The sequence below is a fragment of the Bufo bufo genome, chromosome 10 (genome assembly GCF_905171765.1).
Source record: "Bufo bufo chromosome 10, aBufBuf1.1, whole genome shotgun sequence".
NCBI classification, from domain to species: Eukaryota; Metazoa; Chordata; class Amphibia; order Anura; family Bufonidae; genus Bufo; species Bufo bufo.
The window spans coordinates 106,219,689-106,236,725 of NC_053398.1; the positions used below are offsets into that span (position 1 = coordinate 106,219,689).

At 43.9% G+C, this 17,037-nt stretch overlaps 1 protein-coding gene across 1 annotated transcript in view; it reads left to right on the forward strand.

Annotated features, from left to right (window-relative positions):
• Positions 1–17,037, forward strand: part of SLC6A2 (solute carrier family 6 member 2) — a 185,840-nt gene that overhangs the window by 92,469 nt on the left and 76,334 nt on the right. Inside the window, exon 4 of the mRNA XM_040409097.1 lies at positions 13,178–13,415. Within this exon, the coding sequence (XP_040265031.1) occupies positions 13,178–13,415 (238 nt within the window). The remainder of the gene's footprint in view (positions 1–13,177; positions 13,416–17,037) is intronic.

The following is a 17,037-nucleotide window of genomic DNA, read 5'->3' on the forward strand; positions in this document are numbered from 1 at the left end:
GATGCCACACTGGCTGACATCGATGTTACACAGGGGAGTACTCCTATCCGCTTACATCATCAAGAAATCTTTGATGGCCTTTCTCTGTACGTATAGTCGGTCCAACCTATGGAGGGTGGAATTCCAACGGGTGGAAACCGTCGCATGTCAACCTATATTGGGGGATGCCATTCTGCCGCTGCAGCTCAAGGGGGGTGTGCTTTGCAGTGTACGAGTGGCTGAAGTGCATGCAATGTTTCCTGGCCATTTAAAGGATGTCTTGCAGATGGGTGGAAGACTTCAAGAACCGCTTGACAACCAGATTGAACATGTTTGCCATGCAGGTCGCATGGCTCAGCCTTCCTTGACACAGTGCCGACACTATGTTCTTCCCGTTGTCGGTCACCATGGTTCCGATTTTCAGTTGTCTCGGAGAAAGCCAGGATTAGATTTCTTGATGAAGCAAACGGAGCAATTCCTCCCCTGTGTGACTTCGTTCGCAAAGGCAAACCAGGTTCAGAACATCGTGACACTGCCGTGCCCTGCACATGTGGTATGCTGGAGAGGCACTGTGACTTGTCCCTGCAGTGGAGGCTGAGGACATGGTGGAGGATGAGGAGGCAGAGGCGGACATTGTAGCTGGACCAACGACGTGACAACGTGGAGGCGGAAGCGGCGTGACCTGGCCAAGTTGCTGGTGTTACTGTGCAGGAACCACATTCACCCAGTGGGCCGTAAAGGACATGTATTGTCCCTGACCGTAGTTACAGCTCCACATGTCGGCGCTGCCGTGCACTTTGGCAGACACCGACAGGCTCCAGGACTGGCCCACCTTCTGTTACCTCCTACATATTTGTGCTGGACTAGTACTGCCTTTTTCGCAAAGAAATGACGGCTTTGGACTCTCCACCTCGGCTCGGCACAAGCCTTCAGTTCTCTGAAAGGTGCAGAGTCCACCACTTGGAAAGGGAGGGACTGCAGCACCAGCAACTTGAACAGGAGCACATTCAGCTTCTGCGTCGTTGGATGCATGCACGCATACTGCTGTCTCTTGGCAATCGCTTCTGTGATCGATTGCCAACGGAATGACTGATGAGGAGTAAGAGTGCGTACGTGCGTGCCATAGGGCGATGCAGCGGTTGCTGCGCCAGGCTGGAGCAACTGTTCTCCCAGGCCACTTTATGGTGACGCTGCATATGTTGATGCTGCCTCACGGGTCGGCACGATCGGCTTCATCATCATCCAGTAGTGTTTGCACGTCACTGATGTCCTCCTCAACGGTCTCTGGGTCAGGGGCCTGACCGCTCGCAATACCAGCTCCCACGCCACTCTCCTCATCACTACTTGCCCGCCTAGCGGAGGAAGCGGCAGATGTCTCCTCCAGATATTGGCTGGGCAGTAGCTGCTGACCACCCTCTAGTAGCTCTTCCTCGCTGAAAAGTGGAGCTGAGCCTACAGCATATAATACTTCTCGCGGTGAGGGAACAGAAAAGGACAGAGGCAGGTTGAGAACAGGTGAGTGCACAGGGCCTGCTCCCGGGCAATGCCAACTAAAGGTTGTGTCTGACGAACCCACCGACTGTTGGCTGGGGGTGTCTGATGTCACTTGGGATGAAGTGGATTACCGAGTTAACCAATTAAGAATCGCTGGGTTGCTGGTCAAAACACAACCGCTAGATGACACCGGGAGCTCAGGCCTCTCGCTGCGACTCCTGCTGCCACGCCCCCTTACTCTGATGCGACCTCTGCCTGCGCCAGAAACATTTAGGCCTCTGCCACTCCTCTGTGCATGGCCTGGCACTTCTCTGTCTGACATACTTTTAGCTGAACTAAATAAATTAAAAGCAAATTAAAACACCCCTAAAAGCGACGAATATATTTTTCTTTTTGTACTAAAATAGGCCACTAAACGCTTTCACCACAAATAACTGCAACAGTGAAATGCGTATATATTTTTCTTTCTGTACTGAAATAGGCCACTAAATGCTTTCAACATTTCAACACATATAACTGCAGAAGTTAACTGAGAATATATTTTTCTTTTTGTACTGAAATAGGCCACTAGCCACTTTCACCACAAATAACTGCAACAGTGAAGTGCGTATATATTTTTCTTTCTGTACTGAAATAGGCCACTAAACGCTTTCGCCACAAATAACTGCAACAGTGAACTGCGTATATATTTTTCTTTTTGTACTGAAAAAGGCCACTAAACGATTTTGGCACAAATAACTGCAACAGTGAATTGCGTATACATTTTTCTTTCATTATATAAATAGGCCTCTAAACGCTTTCACCACATATAACTGCAGAAGTGAAATGCGTATATATTTTTCTTTCTGTACTGAAATAGGCCACTAAACGCTTTCACTACATATAACTGCAACTGTGAAGTGCGTATATATTTTTCTTTTTGTACTAAAATAGGCTACTAAAGGCTTTTCAACATAGCACTTGCACCCCAATAGCAAGAACAAATTGCTGGAATGACAGAGCTGTATAATGGCTATTTAGATCCCCCAATAATCTTTTCCTGCAATTGTAAATCGCTTTCCTATCACTGTCCCTAGCGCCTTCTGATGTCTCTCCCTGCACTAAGATGCTGTGAAATGATTCCTCCCTTTCCTTTCCCTGCACTTGTAAATCGCTTTTCTAGCACTGTCCCTAGCGCCTTCTGACGTCTCTCCCTGCACTAAGATGCTGCGAAATGGTTCCTCGCTATCCTTTCCCTGAACTTATAAATCGTTTTTTTCAGGGTTTTTTTTCACAATGAGGTTTTTCCGATTGCTGTCCCTAGAGCCTTCTCACCTCTGTCCCTGCACTCAGAACGCTGGAAAATGTGTGAATCTAAGATGGCCGCCTTATTTATAGGGTTGTGACATCACAGGGCTGGCTGGCTACTGATTGGCTGCATGCATGGCATTATAGGTCATCCTGCCTTCCCACAGTTCCTTGCCCAATGTCCTCACACATGTAACCGCCATTTTAGCTGCCATTTTAGGAAAAATTGTGATTCGTTACTGCGAAGCGCAAGGAAATTTGCATTCGTTGCAAATTTAATTGTTTCTGAAATTCGGATCGAATTCCACTTCGTCAGCTTCAATTCACTCATCTCTAATTACTACTATAATTACTATATGAAAATTAGAAGCTATTTGTGCACATTTTTGTATCAAAATTGTGTCATTCCCATCTACCAGTGACAAGGGGGCATCCAACAGATGAGACCTACACTATCAGACTTGCCTCTCCTAGGCCTAAGCCTACAAAATTCAGGACAATGTAGAATCCAGCTATATTATACTCTGATTAAAAGCACTGGTAGATGGGTTGGAGTGCACATTCCAAATGGAGGCAGCCAATGTCTCAACTGTACAATGCTAAAAACAAAGTAAGACCAGCACCTCCAAACAGTATGAAATAAAGTACAGGTGCATGCTACCATGACTGACATGCAAAAGCAAACAAATATTATATGTAGCAGCACACTACTCCATGTGCAAAGACAAATGCAAACACTGGAAACGTGGATAAAGTTGAATTGCATTGTTGCTTGCTATACTTACTATATGAAAATTAGGAGCTCTTTGCACCCTATTCAAAGTCAAAGATTGCATGAAACCATATGTTGGCCTGAGATGAGGCTATGTTCACACTTTGTTCTTGTATCATGGTTTTTGTAAGACTGTGAAACAAATACAGTGGTTTCAGTAACCATATTATGGCTCCAAGATTTGGGTAATCCACGGTTCAGCGGAATTTGGTCCAGTAGAACCTTGAGAGGGCCAGGTATTGTGGCTATCTAAGACTGGCCTAAGACAGGAACCTGATGAAGGGCTTATTCAGACAAGCATTGTAAAACACGTCAGTGTTCAATCTGCTAAAAATTGACATTTTAGCATACAGAGGTGGACTGGCCATAGACCCTACAGGGAAATTTCCTGGTGGACTGATACTAAGGCGGCCACCCAAGCCGTCCTCACGGCCACTGGTTGGGTACAGAGTGATTTAATGTAGTGTTCATCGAGCACCAAAGTGCTCGGGTACTCTTTGGGTGTTCTACAGAGCGCAATGGAAGTCAGTGGGAGAACCCGAGCATTAAACTAGGCACCCTCTGCTCTGAAGAGGGGACGGTGTCTGGTTCACAGGAAAAGGTCAGAAATTGATGGAAACACCACCGAAATGGTTCGGGAACAGCATGGGAAGGATTTCTGCTAGGAATGATGTTGTCCGAGTAGTACGCCACTTTTACAGACTGACAATAATACCCACAAAATGAAGATAAAATCGATTTTAGAGGAAAAATTGATAGGAAACATTCTTTCCTGTATATTTACTTGTATATAAAGTGCAAGTGCTGCCAAAAATTACAAGGAAGAGGCATTCCGATACAACCTGTATATCACATAAAGGAGGGCCTCATTCACATTGTGGTACAATTGTTCAGGTAGATATTATAAATCACAGCCAGAAAAGTTTCACGTTGGATATAATTTTTATTTGAATACAAGTAGAGTGCGGCTTTTTGTGCGAACGTTTTCGGCTGAAACAACCAGCCTTCTTCAGGCAGTTTGCCGCTTGTGGGTAAGAAGTCCATGATAGATACACCAGAAAAAGAAAAAGTGGGGCATTACTGGCCGCCATAAGTCAGTGGTGTCACAATTGTTCAGGTAGTGGGACTCCTACATTCATAAAGCCTATGCACTAAGTGAAAGGGCTGCCAAAAATTACAAGGAACCAGCACTACAATACACCCTTTGTTACACATAAAGGAGGGCATCATACACACCCTTAAAAAATTGATTGATGGCCTGTTGGTGACACTTAAAAACATTAGGAGCAAGGGCCTGCTGGTCACCCTCTTTTTATGACCATTTGGGGAACATATTATGTGTCAAAAATATATTTAAAAAAATAATAGAAAGTTCTAAAAAAAAATAAAAAATTAAATACAAAATAAAAAGGAATTGAAAAAAATAAAAATAAATAAAATACAAGTTAAATAAAAAAAATTAAAAGGAAAAAGTGCAAAATAATAGAATGTTCATTGTCCCCAAACAGACTTTTTACGTGATAAATAGGGCTTTAAATTAATTTTTCAGAAGTTTTATTTGGGGGAAACTGTATAAAACATTTTTAAAAAGTATTATTTTTTTTTAACTATAGCTCCTTATTCTTTAAATATGCAAACTGACACCAAAATAAATTATTATAATTAGTTCCCTATTTTGTGTAGGCCATTTTGTTATATAATATGTATAGTTTCACGTGAATGGGATGGTAATGGTAATGGTTTTGGTTGGTGTGGGTGTTTTTTCTTTTATGAATTGTATTCATTTTTTTAATCTTTTTTTAACTTAATTTTTAATATATTTCTGCTACATGATATGTCCCTACATGATATGTTGAATTGGTATATTACTTATTTTTTTAAATATATTTTTGCCACATAATATGTCCCATATTATGTGGCAAAAATATATTTTAAAAAATAAGTAATATACCAATTATAAAAAAAAAAAAATACAATAAAATATTAATAAAATACGAATAAAGTAAAAAAGAAAAAGAAAAGGTGCAAATAAAAAAAAGGGTCAGTGATCCCCAAAGGTTTTTTTATGACCTCTTGGGGGACATATCATGTAGCAGAAATATATTAAAAATTAAGTTAAAAAAAGATTTAAAAAATGAATACAATTCATAAAAGAAAAAACACCCACACCAACCAAAACCATTACCATTACCATCCCATTCACGTGAAACTATATGTAGCAGAAATATATATATGTAGCAGAAATATATTAAAAATTAAGTTAAAAAAAGATATAAAAATGGATACAATTCATAAAAGAAAAAACACCCACACCAACCAAAACCATTACCATTACCATCCCATTCACATGAAACTATACATATTATATAACAAAATGGCCTACACAAAAAAAGGGAACTAATTATAATAATTTATTTTGGTGTCAGTTTGCATATTTAAAGAATAAGGAGCTATAGTTTTAAAAAAAAAAAAAAACTTTTTAAAAATGTTTTATACAGTTTCCCCCAAATAAAACTACTGAAAAATAAATTTAAAGCCCTATTTCTCACGTAAAAAATTGTTGCAAAAATTATTTTGGTAGTTCAACAAATAAGATAGTTATGGCCGTTTGAACCACTTGTGCTAAATCACAAAAAAGTGTCAATAAAGGGTTAACCAATAAGCTCCTTCCCCACTAGTAAGTTAAAGCGCTTACTGGTTATTGCAGGGCCCCTATAACGGTAGGAGGTGGTAATAACCAGTGAGAGCTGGCCTCTGCAGTGAAGGAAAGCCCTTACTGGTTATTGCAGGGCCCCTATAACTGGGGTCAGGAGGCGGTAATAACCAGTGAGCGGCCTCCTCTGCGGTGAAAGAAATTGCTTACTGGTTATTGTAAGACCCCTATAACTGGGGGCAGGAGGCGGTAATAACCAATGAGCGTCGTCCTCTGCAGTGAAGGAAAGTGCTTACTGGTTATTTCAGGGGCCCTATAACTGGGGGCAGAAGGCGGTAATAACCAGTGACCGCCGTCCTCTGCAGTGAAGAAAAGCCCTTACTGGTTATTGCAGGGCCCCTATAACTGGGGGCAGGAGGCGATAATAACCAGTGAGCGGCCTCCTCTGTGGTGAAGGAAATTGCTTACTGGTTATTGTAAGACCCCTATAACTGGGGGCAGGATGCGGTAATAATCAATGAGCGCCGTCCCCTGCAGTGAAGGAAAGTGCTTACTGGTTATTTCAGGGGCCCTATAACTGGGGGCGGGAGGCGGTAATAACCAGTGAGCGCCGGTCTCTGCAGTAAAGGAAAATGCTGATTTATGAATAGGAGGCAGGATGGAAGGAAATGTCTCCACTTTTCCAGTAAAAATGTTTTTTAACCAGTTTCTGCAGCATGGCCCTTGAAACAAAAGGTTCATACTTATCTGTTCCCCGCTGCTCCGGTCTTCTGTGCTGCCCCCGCTGCCTCCATCTTCTGGTCCCCGTGCTGTTTACACCTGTCAGTGCATGGCCATGGTCACATGCACCTCTCAAGTCAATGACTGGCTTTAGCAGTGACATGCTGCTTGTGGCCACATCACCACTGAAGCCAGTCATTGGCTGGAGAGGTGCTTGTGACCATGGCCATGCACTGACAGCTGTAAACAGCGCGGGGACTGGAAGATGGAGGCAGTGCAGAGGACTAGAGCGGCGGGGAGCAGGTAAGTATAACTCTTCGGTTTCAGGGGCTATGCTGCAGGACCATATTCGGGACAATTACTGGGAACAAGTGTTCATAAGAGCGCTCATATCTTATATCTAGCCTGTATAATCGTGCCACTGATCAGTCGATAAACAAGGAATCGTTCGTTTGTCGGCTGATTTGCATATTTTATCAGGATGAAAGGTTTATAATTATTGCCAGCACATCTTCCTGTGTAATCAGGGATGGGCTACCAATAATCAATATAACTAAATGAAGGCGGAATGACTGTGGTAGTGATCATTCCTCCCCAATCACTTTGTATTGGCTTGTGTAATACGCTGATGCAAATGAGCGCCGATTGACATGTTTTTTATTTGCGGCCCCCAGACCAAAAAAGGTTGTGCACCCCTGTTCTAAAACATTAGGGGCGAGGGCCTGCTGCTGAGCTGACCCTCTAAAACATTAGGGGGGAGGGCCTGCTGCTGATCTGACCCTCTAAAACATTAGGGGGGAGGGCCTGCTGCTGATCTGACCATCTAAAACATTAGGGGTGAGAGTCTGCTGCTGAGCTGATCCTAAAACATTTGGAGCGAGGGAAGCCTAATAAGCATGTTGATATGATGGAGGAGGAGGAGGACGAGAAGAGGAAGATTGAACCATATACCCGTTTTCGTGGTGGGAGGGGTGCATGGGAATACAGCGTGTTCAATACACCATAAAAGCCACATTTAAAGTGCCTTTATGTTCAACCGCTTTCCTCTGGTGGAGTAGAGAAGTCAGGGGCAATTCAGGCCTTGTTCATTTTGATAAGAGTCAACCTGTCAGCATTTTCAGTTGACAGGCGGATGCGCTTATCAGTTATTATTCCCCCAGCAACACTAAATACCTGCTCTGACAAAACGCTGACGGCAGGCCAGCACCTCCAAGGCGTAGAGTGCCAGTTCTTCCACCTGTCCAGCTTGGACACCCAATAGTTGTAAGGCACAGAGGGATCACTTAGGATGCTGACACGGTCTGCTACATACTCCTTCACCATCTTCCAAAACTTTTCCCTCCTTGTGACACTAGGCTGCGTATCAGGGTGAGGTGCTGGCGGGGTGTCATGAAACTGACCCAGGCCTTGGAGAGGTTACCCAAGAAACTACGGACTCTGCCGGAAATTTTTGGAGCAATTTTTCCACAAGGACCTTCTGGTATTGCACCATTTTGCTAGTCCTCTCCTCTACAGGAATGAGAGATGAAAAGTTCTATTTGTAGCGGGGATCGAGAAGGGTGAACAACAAGTAATCGGTGTTAGCCAAAATGCGTATAACGTGAGGGTCACGGGAAAGGCAGCATAACATAAAGTCATCCATGTGTGCCAGAGTCCCAACAGACAAGACTTCGCTGTCCTCATCAGAAGGATGACTCTCAATCTCCTCATTCTCTTCCTCCTCTCTTCCTCTTCTCAGCCCATCCACGCTGAACAGATGGAATAAACCTGCTATGGGTACTACCCTCTGTAGTGGAGGCAACTGTCTCCTGCTCCTCCTCCTCCTCATCATCCAATTCGTGCTGAGAAGACGAACTGAGGGTGGTCTGGCTATCACCCCGGTGAACAACAAGTAATCGGTGTTGGCCAAAATGCGTATAACGCGAGGGTCACGGGAAAGGCAGCATAACATAAAGTTATCCATGTGTGCCAGAGTCCCAACAGACAAGACTTCGCTGTCCTCATCAGGAGGATGACTCTCAATCTCCTCATTCTCTTCCTCCTCTCTTCCTCTTCTCAGCCCATCCACGCTGAACAGATGGAATAAACCTGCTATGGGTACTACCCTCTGTAGTGGAGGCAACTGTCTCCTGCTCCTCCTCCTCATCATCATCCAATTCGTGCTGAGAAGACGAACTGAGGGTGGTCTGGCTATCACCCTGTGAACTGTCTTCCCCAATTTCCACCTCTTCCACATGCAAAGTGTCCGCCTTAATTGTGAGCAGCGAGCGTTTCAGTAGACACAGAAGTGGGATGGTTACGCTGATAATAGCGGCATCGCCGCTCACCATCTGTGTTGATTCCTCAAAGTTGCATAAAACCTCACAGAGGTCAGACATCCATGCCCACTCCTCGCTTGTGAGGAGCGGAAGCTGACTGGAAAGGCCACGACAATGTTGTAGCTGGTATTCCACTACTGCCCTCTGCTGCTCACAAAGCCTGGCCAACATGTGGAACATGGAGTTCCAGCACGTGCTCACGTCGCACAACAGTCGGTGAGCTGGCAATTGCAAGCGCTGCTGCAGCGTTGCCAGACCGGCGGCAGCTGTAGAGGACTTTCGGAAATGGGCACACACGCGGCGCACCTTTACCAGGAGCTCAGACAAATTGGGGTAGGTTTTGAGAAACCGCTGAACCACTAAGTTGAACACGTGGGCTAGGCATGGTATGTGTGTGAGCTTGCCGAGCTCCAAAGCCGCCACCAAGTTACGGCCATTATCAGACACAACCATGCCTGGTTGTAGGTTGAGTGGCGAGAGCCACAGCTCAGTCTGGTCCCTTATACCCTGTGACAGCTCTGCGGTGGTGTGCTGTTTGTCACTTAAGCAAATTAGTTTCAGCACGGCCTGTTGCCGCTTCCCCACTACAGTGCTACACTGCTTCCAGCAACTGACTGAGGGCTGACTGGTGCTGCAAAATGAGAATTCAGAGGTGGAAGTGGAGGAGGAGGTGGAGGAGGAGAAGGGGGAGCTGCAGCTTCCAATGTAGGTGGTGGCGGAAATCCTGATGGAAGTAGGGCCCGCAATCCTTGGCGTCGGGAGCACCTGTGCCATCCCAGGGTACGACTCGTTCCCAGCCTCCACAAAGTTTACCCAGTGTGCCGTCAGGGAAATGTAGCGTACCTGGCCAAAACTACTTGTCCATGTGTCAGTCGTTAAGTGGACCTTCCCAATAACTGCGTTAGTCAGGGCACGGGTGATGTTATGGGACACATGCTGGTGTAAGGTGGGGACCGCACACCAGGAAAAATAGTGGAGGCTGGGGACTGAGTAACGAGGGACGGCCGCCGCCATCAGGCTGCGGAAAGCCTCAGTGTCCACAAGCCTAAATGGCAACATTTCCAGGGCCAGCAATTTGGAAAGGTGCACATTTAGTGCTATGGCCTGTGGGTGGGTGGCTGGGTATTTGCGCTTTCGTTCAAAGGCCTGGGGTATGGACATCTGTACGCTGCGCTGGGACACAGAAATGGATGTACTAGATGATAGTGCTTGCGAAGGTCCAGGTGCAGATCGGGAGGCATCCGGGCCTGCGTCTTGGACAGGGGATTGGCCAGCACGTAACACAGGGGAAGAAGAGGCAGTGGTATGACCCACAGACACTGATTGCGGACCCAGGTGTTTGGCCCACCTATTAGGGTGCTTTGAGGCCATGTGGCGGATCATGCTGGTGGTGGTGAGGTTGCTAGTGTTCACGCCCCTGCTCATTTTTGTACGGCAATTCTTTTATCGTCTGCACTTTCCTCCAAAAAGCGCCAGACTCCGGAACACCTGCCTCTTGGCACCAGGGCCATGGCCTCTGCGTGCACCATCAGCAGCACGGCCACTTTGCCGTCCCTTACTGCTCACCTTGAGCATATTAAATGGTATATATGCTTGCAAGTATGTCACATGTACAGTAGCACAGGTTTTGTAAGTGTATGCACAAATAAATTAGACTGAATGTCACAGATATTTAGGATGTGCAAATGTTATACAGGAAAGGTCGTGCAGGTACTGTCGCTGTCACCAGCAGCGAATTTTTTTTACTGAATGTCAGATATTTAGCATGTGCAAACGTTATACAGGAGATGTAGCGCAGGTAATGTTGCTGTCACCAGCAGCGAAAAAAATTAGACTGAATGTTACAGATATTTAGGATGCGCAAACGTTATACAGGAGATTGCAAAAGGTGAACAGATGGCTCACTCTGGATAACCACAACTGGTGCTCAGGTTCAAAGAAACACCCCTAGTTCTTGAATATGAAATAGTTAAAGGGTTTCTACCACCTCATTTTGAGCTAATTAGCTGTCAGACACTAGCGATCTGCTAGTGTCTGATCTACCTAACAATGCTATTCTCAGACATGTGTGTGGATCCGTTTCACCCAGCTAATGTGGTAGAGCGAGATCCTACCTTGGATGACGTATACACCGGTGTATTTTAAATTGCGATACTCATTATACTAGCAGGTGATATACATAATATAAATTCAACACTTTCAAATCCCGTGCGGCGTACTATTTCTTCAAAATAGTTGAATTCATACGGTCATTCAATACAATTCATTACCTGATGCACCGTATGAATTCAACTATTTTGAGGAAATGAGTATCGCAATTTCAAAATACACCGGTGTATACGTCATCCAAGGTAGGATCTCGCTCTACCACATTAGCTGTGATCCACGAGAACCATCCCCATTGGGAGGAAACGGATGCAGCTTTTTTGACACAGCGAACCTTGGATATGACGTTTCCATATTATTGCAAAATTCAGGTCTTGGATATATCCATACTCCCCTTTTTTATATATTTTTATAATCTCTGGTGAATTTTATTTTATTTTATTTAATGTATACATGTTTGACGTAGAGATATATTTTTATGACAATAATAAATTCATTTTACACTATTCCACGTGATCTCCAATTGTTCTGAGTGCCGGTTCAACTTCTTAACTATGCTATACAGGAGATGTAGTGCAGGTAATGTCGCTGTCACCAGCTGCCAAACAATTGCGCTGAATGTCACAGATATTTAGGATGCGCTAATGTAACACAACAGATGTAGCAGAGGTTGTGTCACTGTCAGCAGCCGCCAAACAATTGCATGCAATTTAGTGCAGGTTGCGCTAATAATATATTGCAGTCAGATAAAACAATAGTCCTTAAAAGGACTTTTGGGTCTCTAACACCTTTCAACACTAAACAATTCCTGTCCCTACACTATCTGTCCCTTCTGCTGCAGCTCTCCCTGACTGACTGAGCCGAACCACGTGTCATCGGGTGCTATATCGCACCCGATGATGCGTTCCGGCCAGGCAATCACTGTAATGCCAGTAACCAACATGGCTACGGCATTACAGTGAGGGCCAGTATTTTACTGCACGCTCGAGTGAAAATGGTGTTCAGCCGATCATGCTCGCCCAACACTAATTTGATGTTCTGCCCGATCTGATATTTATGCACCTGCCTGGCAGAAGAATGTGCCTCCCTGCATTCAACTGAATTGCCATCTTCAGGATGGTAGAGTACTGCTGTTCCCAGCCTACTTTTGTTGGTCCTGCCTACTTATATTGGCCCTGCCTTCTGTCAATTTGTACCCGCCTACAATGTGGGGCTACTTTTAGTTTTTTTTCCCCAGTCCACCCCTGTTTCCAACTATGTGAAATCAGTTTTGTCTCCAATTAAATTCCATGTATCAATTTTTCTTGTCCCTCAAACTGCTTTTCAGTTTCTGGAAAAATGGACTGCCCATGGATGACCATCCACGTGCTGCCCATTTTCTTCTCTCATGGACCCACTGACTTGAATAGGCAAGTTCAGCATTAAAATCAGACCAAAGTAGTGCATGACGCAACTTTCTTTGCACGGACTGGTGTGGAAGATGATGAATGGGATTTGGTCCATTGTCACGGGTCAGTGTTCCAAGTCTCGTTCCAGCTCGTTCCAGTGTTCCTTCTCTCCATTCTACACTCAGAAAGCACAGGGACGTGAACAATGCTTGTCTGAATGAACCCTTAGTCTGTTGAACTTTCCCAAAAGCTGTTAGTTGATGTTTTCGTCATCTGGTTTTTAATGACCTCTAATAACCCTTCAGGAACCATATAATAAGTAACAGTACATTGTTTGCGCAATATTTTATGCATTCACGTAAGAATCTGGGTGATGCTGTGATTTAAAGCAGCAGTATTACTTTGTAGTAAATTTCAAACAGATCTTCCTTACAGATGTTCTTCTTTTTTCACTCTCCAGGTGTGGGCTACACAGTGATATTAATAGCTCTCTATGTGGGATTCTACTACAATGTCATCATTGCATGGTCATTATATTATCTTGTATCTTCCTTCACCTATGAGCTTCCTTGGACCAAATGTGGGAATGAGTGGAACACTCCAAACTGTACAGACCCAAATCATCTCAACTTCTCTCTGCTGAGTAATGGGACCATATACGCAAAGTATAAACTAACACCAGCTGCTGAGTTTTATGAGTAAGTTTCTCGTGATGCATTATTGAACATAAAGTACTTGTTTCATCTCTTAAACTTTCCATTTACTTTGTTCTTTGCAATAAAAAAAAGAAATAAAAAAACATAAAGATTCTTAAACCCAATCGGAATGGTAGTAATAGTGGACGTACATAAGGTAAGGCGAGTACATCTCTGATGGTACATGCAATCTACAGACACCGGAAATAGTTTCCTCTGTGTGCAAAATGTTGTCTCTTTTGCAGTTTTATACTTTCAGAAATGACATTTTTATGTTCCTGTAAGAGTCACTCATATACAGTTGTGTTCAAAATTATTCAACCCCCAATGCTGTAAAGGGTTTTAGGGAATTTAGTGTACATTTGTAATTGTGTTCAGAATGAAATCTTTCAAGGACTTTTTAAAGAACCAAATGCAACTAAAATGACATCAATTGTTTTTGTAATACAGTATTAAATGTTTTTTTTGGTGATTTCTTCATTGACACAATTATTCAACCCCTTAAAGACTACCACTCTTAAGAACAGAGGTTCATTCAAGTGTTTTCGATCAGGTATTGAAAACACCTGTGGATGTCAAGGAGCAGCAATCAAGCATAATAAGCACCAATTAGGCAGATTTAAAAGAGCTGTGATACTCAGCTGCTTCTAGACATTTACTGGTGTGTTTACAAACATGGTGAAGTCAAGAGAATGGTCCAGGAAGACAAGAGAAGAGGTGATTTCTCTTCACAGGAAGGGCAATGGCTATAAGAAGATTGCAAAGATGTTAAACATACCAAGAGACACCATAGGAAGCATCATTCGCAAATTCAAGGCAAAGGGCACTGTTGAAACGCTACCTGGTCGTGGCAGAAAGAAGATGCTGACTTCGACTGCTGTGCGCTACCTGAAGCGCAAAGTGGAGAAAAGTCCCCGTGTGACTGCTGAGGAACTGAAAAAAGATTTGTCAGATGTGGGTACTGAAGTTACAGCTCAGACAATAAGGCGCACACTGCGTAATGAAGGCCTCCATGCCAGAACTCCCAGGGGCACCCCCTTGCTGTCTCCAAAGAATAAGAAGAGTCGACTGCAGTATGCCAAACGTCATGTGGACAAACCACAAAAGTTTTGGGATAGTGTTCTGTGGACTGATGAAACAAAATTAGAACTGTTTGGGCCCATGGATCAATGCTATGTTTGGAGGAGGAAGAACAAGGCCTATGAAGAAAAGAACACCGTGCCTACTGTGAAGCATGGTGGGGGGTCAATCATGCTTTGGGCTGTTTTGCCTCTACAGGTACAGGGAAGCTTCAGCGTGTGCAAGGTACCATGAATTCTCCTCAGTACCAGGAGATATTGGATGAAATGTGATGCAGTCCGTCACAAACCTGAGGCCTGGGAGACGTTGGACCTTTCAACAGGACAATGATCCCAAGCATACCTCCAAGTCCACTAGAGCATGGTTGCAGATTAAAGGCTGGAACATTTTGAAGTGGCCATCGCAGTCACCAGACTTAAATCCGATTGAGAAACTCTGGTGGGACTTAAAGAAAGCAGTTGCAGCGCGCAAGCCTAAGAATGTGACTGAACTGGAGGCTTTTGCCCATGAAGAAGCCTTGTGTCAAGCTATGCTTCACGTTTAAAAGCTGTTATAACTGGAAAAGGATGTTGTACTAAGTACTAAGATTGAATGTCACTTGGGGGTTGAATACAACTGATAATGATGTGAGCACAGAAAAGACATTTGTGGTTATTTCATTATAAATGTTATGTTATATTTGTCTGACTTACAAGTGCCTCTTTGATTTAATTGTAAACAAAATGACTGAAATGATCAAAATCAATGTCAAACTGGCCAAAACACTCAATTTCAGTGGGGGTTGAATAATTTTGAACACAACTGTTAAATCTGAGGCTTTCTGCCCATTAAACCAATAACAGCTCCCAGTTGGGGACTTAACTGGGTTATTCAGGAATCGATAATGATGACCTTTCCTCAGGATAGCTCATCATTATCACATCGGCAGGGGACAGAGTCCCGGCACCCCCACCTCTCAGCTGTTTCTTGCAGGTCGGATGCGGACCCATTCACTTCAATGGGGCTACAAAAGATGCAGACAGCACACCCGTGTGCTGTCCGCACCTGTATGTCCTTTACATGGCTCCACAAAAAAAATAGAATATATGTATTTTTCTTGTCCGTTTTTATGGACAAGGATAGGACAGTTCTAAGGAGTGCAGGACAATCCATTACACAAAATGCAGAACACGCTCGGCCGGTATCTGTGTTTCTGCGGACCGCGAAAACAGCAAAGGGTGCGTTTTTGAGCCCTTACCTTGTATGTTTTGTAGTTCTGTATGTAATGTTAGAGGACAGAGGTTAGGTTAATAATTTGGCATGGAGATTGGGGGGGGGGGGGGGGGTGGTATTAGCTTCTGTATGGTGGAGGTCTTCCCACATTCCTGCAGCATGACCCTTGAAACAGAAGATTGATACTGACCTGCTCCATGCTGCTTCGGTCCTCTGCGCTGCCTCCACTCTCTATCTCCTCCTGTCCTGGCACCATTTACATCTGGCTGGCTATGGACATGGTCACATGCACCTCTCCAGCCAATGACTGACTTCAGAGGTGACGCACTGCTTGTGGCCACATCATTGCTGGAGCCAGTCATTGGCTGGAGCGGTTCATGTGACCATGCCCATAGCCAGCCAGATGTAAACAGTGCCAGGACCGGAAGATGGAGAGATCAGAGGCAATGTGGAGGTCTGGAGCGACACTGAGCAGGTAAGTATAAATCTTCTGTTTCAGAAGGAACTTGTTAAAAAATCATTTTTACTGGAAAACCTGCATTTCAAAAGCCATAACTTTTTCATTTTTCTGTCGACACAGCTGTATGAGGATGTTTTATATGGGGCAAGTTGCATTTTTAATGCCACTGGTTTGGGGTACCACTACTGTATTGTATAAGATTTCAGAAATACCAGATTTAAATGTTTTTTTGTTATGTTTTACTACTTTAAAAAAATTAAATAAGTCCCTTTTTAGAAAGATGATTGCTTTGTGTCGCCATATATTCTGACATCCATAACTTTGTTTAATTTTCCTACCAACGCATACTATGGGGGTGGATTAAGGGTACCATGGGCTCTGGGCTGTTGGTTCTCCAATTCCATTTGGAGTTTTTTTTTCCCCTTTTCCCATTACACTGTATGCCATATTAAATGGTGGCAATAGAAATGACAACTTGTCCCACAAAAAAACAAGCCCTCATCTGTGAATGGAAAAATAAAAAAGGTATGGCTCCGGGAAGACGAGGAAGGAAAAATGAAAACGCAAAAAATGAAAAAACCTCCGGTATTCAAGGCATTAAGAAAAGAAAGCTGACATCTGATTGATTATCGTGGGCAACAAAAATTTTCTTTCTTTTAGACCAGTGGTTCTCAACCTTTCTAAAGCCGTGACCCCTTAATACAGTTCCTCATGTTGTGGTGACCCCCAACCATTAAATTTTTTTCCTTGCTACGTCATAACTAATTTTGCTACTGTTATGATGACCCACCAAAAACACGCACAGACACCAATACACCAAATGTTAATTCAAATACAAAAGTATTCATTCATAACCACAGAACTTTAGCATAA